The 5560-nt window shown below is 40.6% G+C and overlaps 1 protein-coding gene across 2 annotated transcripts; it reads right to left on the bottom strand.

Annotated features, from left to right (window-relative positions):
* Positions 1-476: 476 nt before the first annotated feature.
* On the bottom strand, positions 477-5327 carry LOC128866895 (zinc finger protein 853). Of its 2 annotated transcripts, none has more exons than XM_054107936.1 (2): positions 4746-5327; positions 477-3475 (listed from the first exon to the last, which is right to left on the bottom strand). In XM_054107936.1, exon 2 carries the CDS (start codon positions 3408-3410, stop codon positions 843-845), a length of 2568 nt encoding a protein of 855 aa, XP_053963911.1. In that variant the 5' UTR covers positions 3411-3475; positions 4746-5327; the 3' UTR covers positions 477-842. The 2 variants fall into 2 exon arrangements, with proteins under 2 accessions (XP_053963911.1, XP_053963912.1); XM_054107937.1 differs by lacking the exon at positions 4746-5327 and adding an exon at positions 4638-4739.
* Between the last annotated feature and the right edge of the window lie 233 nt (positions 5328-5560).

Here is a 5560-nt window from a genome sequence, read left to right as displayed (position 1 = left end):
TTTAATTGAATATATTAATATGGCAATAATCTCAGATTTAGGGAGAGAAATTTTGTATGGGTAATCTCGCTTTTTAATTACGCTTTGGGAGTGAAGCACGAAAAAGCAGATAATCTACTTATATGTGAACGTATTATAAGAATCCAAAGCAAGGATAGTGTCGGTAAATCAGCTGATTTTTTTTCTTTCGCCGTGTCCATTTGGCTGTCGGCACAGAATGAAACAAGGCGAATTCATTCTTTGTTTTCTAACTTGCCATGACAATCAAACGTACAAAACATTGTTGTTGCTCCAAAGCCATAAACCTTTAAAGAATGCGCTTTGATCCCAAGGTTATCTTCATTCAGATATATAGAAAATGGAGATTTTTAGCTCCTATTTTGCATTCCGCACGGTTCTCGGCAGACAAATTACAATTATATTTCAACAAATATACCTATACGTATCCTTTTCAGCACGCATAAAACCCAATATTTCAATATTTTTAATATTCGTTGCTTTATTTATTACTAAACGTTTTCAAATATTTTTGTCATTTCAATAATTATGTGTACGGTAAATTTTGTATATTTTTTAAAAATAATTTCTTTCTTCGTTTGTTTGTTGGTTTATTTAATAACATATACGTGTAAATGTATTAGTCACTATTGAAAAATAATTCTATATTATTTACATCTATTTTTTTTTTTGTTTTGTTTTAAACAAATTAAAAACTACAACTAGCACATGGGGAAAGCATTTTTCTTCAGAGAGGAAACCATTGAATTTACAAAACTGGCTGTGAGTGACAAATCAATAGGAGTATGAGCACAGGCATTGCCGTCTGCTTAGCAGCTGTACAATTACCCCTGCGTAACCACAATTATTGTATTGCCCGTCATGCTGCCATCCATACAACCAGTGCCATCTATACTGCCACCCACCGAGCCTCCAGGTTCATCATTGTGCCCTCCACCGCCGCTACCATTCTCTATTGTCACCGTGCCACTGTGCACACCCGCCTGTACGTGCGTATGCAACATATCCACATCTTCAAAGTGTATGCCACATTCGCCACATTTGAACTTCGGCTGCTGTGAATTAGGATGTTTGTTGTCGGCATGCGTACGCAGCGTTTGCGGCATTGAGAATGTTTTTCGGCAATTATCTACAGCACAGGCGTAGGAACGCAGTTGGTGTGTCTGTCGGTGACGATATAATATCGCTTTTGATTTGAAACTTTTGTTGCAGATGTTACAGGTGGGTGTGCGCGCCGCCGACTGATGCGTCTTCATGTGCATCTTAAGCATGCCTGGACCTTTGAAACTCTTTGAGCAGATCTCACATTGCGGTTGCTTCTTGCAGTTTGCGCGTATCCAATTCGAATGCTGATGCATATGATTATGCAATGCTTTAAATTGTTTGAATTCGTGACGACACAAATTGCACACGTGACGGCCGGAACCGAGCATACTAGTTTGCTGACTTATAAATTCGGCTATTAATTTGGGATCGATTTCGAAATCGTCCGCGGCACCCGATGTCGCTATCGAGGAGGCGGTAGCTACGAGCTGGCGTGAATTCGCCACAGCCTTGGAATTCGATTTACGCTGACGCTTAGGTGTTGGTGTTTGACTGCCTACAGACGCGCCACCCACACTCACAGTTCCACTTGATACATTGTTGACAGTTTGATTAAAATCGACTACAGTGTGCATGTCGGGACCACAAGCCGCTTGCAGCACCTCCTTGACGTCCGTTTCAACGAGCTCATCGTCGTCTGTGCCTGCCTCCATCACAGTGTACTGAAGCGGGTCACCGTTCTCGCCAATTAATTGCTGCTGGCTGACATCTTCATCACTTATGAATTCCCTACCGTCCGACTCCATTACATGCATCACGTCCGCGCCGTCATCCTCGAGCAATTCCTCCTCTTCCATGTGTATCTCTTCAATAATATCATCCTCATCATGCAGCTGTATATGATGTTGCTGGCTTGCGTCGCCATCACAATCGCTTAACTGTTGGTAATGCTGAGTATGATGTTGGTGATGTTGCGAATGTCCTGCATTCGACGTGGTCACAGTTACATCCTCAAGGTACTCCAGTTCTTGCGTTTCGCCCTGCGATAAATTATCCTCATCCACGATAGTATGGTGGCCAGCAAGCAACTGCTGGTGTGTCAGCTGATCATCTTCCACCACAATCGTCTCACAAATTTGTTCATCTTCTTCTTCTAGATCACCATCATCTGCGTCGATAAGGTGATGTTCGTCTGGCGTGATTAAGGCATCATCGTCGACAATTGTCGTAGTGCCATCCTCTGCAGTGGTTACCATCACGCTGGCACCATTTACTGTTGTGGCTAAAGTGCGCTGCGGCAAAACCTGTACCAACTGCAATGTTTGCTGTCCATTCGGCTGTTGTATCAGATGTAATGTCTGCCCACTGGATGTTTGTATGATCTGCGGCGTGAATTGTGGTTGCGCAGTCACCGTAGTGGTGGCTGGATTTGTTTGCACCGCTGAACCATTCGCAGTGCTTATGATCTGCGCAATCTGTGGTGGCCCAGCGTGGGTGACAATCTGCGCAGTGGTGAGTATTTGCCCATTGGGCAGTACTATCTGTGGCGGCAAGGCGGCTGTGGATATTAGCTGTTGAGGTTGCGGCTGCGTTTGTAACGTCCCTTGTGCTGTTTGCAGATGCTGGTTAGCTGACTGCGCTTGCGTACGTGTGGGTGTAACATTTGACACCATCGTTTGCAATGACACTTGTTCAAGAGTTTGCTGATGCTGGTGCTGTTGTTGCACAGGCTGCGGCAGCAAATGTGGTTTTTTTGACTGTCGCTGAGATTTGCGTGCTGTGCTAATGGCTTTACGTTTCGCGGGCTGCTGTGGTTGGAGTTGTAAATGCTGTATTTGCTGCAATTGTTGTTGTTGCTGCTGCTGCTGTTGTTGGTTTTGCTGTTGCTGCTGTTGTTGGTTTTGCTGCTGCTGCTGTTGTTGCAAAATTAATTGCTGTTGTTGCAGCTGCAATTGATTGTGTTGTGTCTGCAATTGGAATTGAGTCTGTGGCTGTATAAGTTGCAATTTAGGAGGCTTCTGTGACAAAATTTTTGGCTGCGTTGCCTGTTCCATCTTTACATCACTCGAGTCTTCTATTACCACACGCACCGTCAGGCTTTTGATATATTCTCTTAGCTCCTTATCGCTGCGTTCCACTAGCTTCTTGAACGCGTGGCATCGTGAGACCGAATGAACACACTGGATGCAAATTTTGTCAGGCCAACCTTCAGTATCTTCAATGTTTACAGAGGCACATTCCATCAGCATTTCCGCAATCTTCTCGCTAAACAATGGACGCATATCTTTGCGTTCAGCTATACATACGCGACATATCTTATCCAATTCCAGCACCTTCTTCCGTTCCATCTTGTGTGGTCTTTTCCGCTTTGGTGTAGTTTTGGAAAACTTGAATAAAACTTAAAGTGCGGCGACTAAAACAGAAAAATTTATAACGTAAAATTAATCAAAATTCTCATAAAGCAATGTGAAAATGCAAAATAAGGCGACAGCCACTAACTGCTGACGAGGATTGTCAATTGCGTTGGATTGAATATGATGCAAAAGCAGAGCACTATTTTTGGGAATTTAATTGGAGCGAAGTGCTTTTGTCATTCGTGTTAAAAAATATATAAAACCTTGCAAATTGTGAATTTCTAATATAGCCGCTGTAAGGTAAAATGTTACCTATTTCACAGTGGCGCTCGAACTGCTAGCAGCATGTTGCAACAGACTGCTGATGTTTATTAATGAACGTTCTCTGGCGGCAATATGCCCAAAACGTCAATTTCATGTAAATTTAAATATTTTTCTATTCGGTACGTATATCTAAGCTTCCACGACTCTAAAAATAAAACACCTTTTATATAATTGACGTCCTACTTTACAAAGGCCATAGTAGTACTTAATTGTGAACTGCCCTAATAAAACGAAACATCGGGTTAAACCAAATTGAACCAGCAACATGTTGCAACGCCCTAACAAAAAAAAAATTTTATATTTTTATAAATCTTACTACTCAAGTTTAATTCGTTAACTCATGAAAATTATATTCTCAAATAATTTCTATAAAGCTATTTACATTTCGTTAAGTTATTTATATTCAAAACCAATTGTTCTAAATTTTCATTACATTTCCGTGCCCAAATTTTTGGAACTAACTCAGATGCAACCCTGTTGTGCTGTTGTTCTCACTACTAAAACTTCTTCTTCTTCTTGAATAGCAATCCACCCGCTCTATACATTTTTATAGAACAAAAAGAGAAAGTCAAATAATTTTGAGTACAAACAAAAATGTTCTCCAAATCGGGTGCTAAGCAGGCACGCACGACACTACTGCCAACGCATATTAAAACAAAAAAAAAAAACAACTGTGGGAAAAGTAGCTACGCGACATACGTATTGGTCGCAACAAACACGCAGAAACGAGATAGTAACATTATTTGTATATATAGCGAGACGTGCGAATGAAGAGGAAAGTGCACTACAAAAAAGCACCTCCAGAAACAACTATTTGGTACCAACAAAAAACAACCAATTAAACTATTTTTATAATCAGTGCAGTGCACTAAATTTGACAGCACCAACAAAACTCACTTATTTGTTTCTACACTTCCTAATGATGCACCCAGTCATTTGCTAGCACCTTTCGTTGCATTTTCCATTGCGTTGTATATTTATCACATATCACATCACCGAACTTACATGCTGCACTCGTTCTTATTGAGCAATCTTTGCTCCTCAGTTTATAGTTATTCAATTCACCAAAGTATGCTCGATTCAAGTCACTTTATAGCCAATGGATTTCCAAGTGACGATCACTTTTACGTGACACCCGTAAGGGCCCGTCCCACTTTTCTCCAAAAGGCAGTACACGCACTTTTAAGCCGTTAAAAATATTCGTAAATATTGCACCCACAAGCAATTAATGCAATATAAACCGTTACAAAAACATTTACACAGCAAGGAAACGAAATAACTAGATTTTCTTGTGCGAAATTTTATCACAATATAGCTGGAATTTCCTTTTTGACCAGCGCGCTTACGTTGTGTACGTCCTTTTGTCTTCTTCTGTCGTCGGTAAATCACAATGGCCGCCGTTGGCTGTTGCTGGGTAGTAAGATGAGTTCGTTTCGTTTCGTTCGTGTAATGCGTACTTCGTGGAAGAAAGACGATTCGATTGTCGTTGAGGTTGTCAGTTGTGTCAGTGGTTGTTGCTACGCTAAATTTTACTTTTCTTATATGTCTCTACTAAACAGAGATGGAAATATAATCTTTTGAATTTCAAGTGTATGACTGAGATGATAGCAAACTTATTATTTTTGTTTGCTTACGGCAGCAGTCAGCTGTTTTGTTGATATGTTAATTTACGTGGATTGATGTTACCAGATGAAGCACAATTAGAAGATACTCATTTATTTTTAATCAACCACCTAGAAAAGATTGTAAATCCACAATAATAAAAACCAAAAGATAATGTAGCCAACCAGAATAAAATTCCAGCAACGGCATTCGAGCAT

This window comes from Anastrepha ludens, chromosome 6 (genome assembly GCF_028408465.1).
Source record: "Anastrepha ludens isolate Willacy chromosome 6, idAnaLude1.1, whole genome shotgun sequence".
In the NCBI taxonomy this organism is placed as follows: domain Eukaryota; kingdom Metazoa; phylum Arthropoda; class Insecta; order Diptera; family Tephritidae; genus Anastrepha; species Anastrepha ludens.
This window is presented reverse-complemented; position numbering and strand designations above follow the sequence as displayed.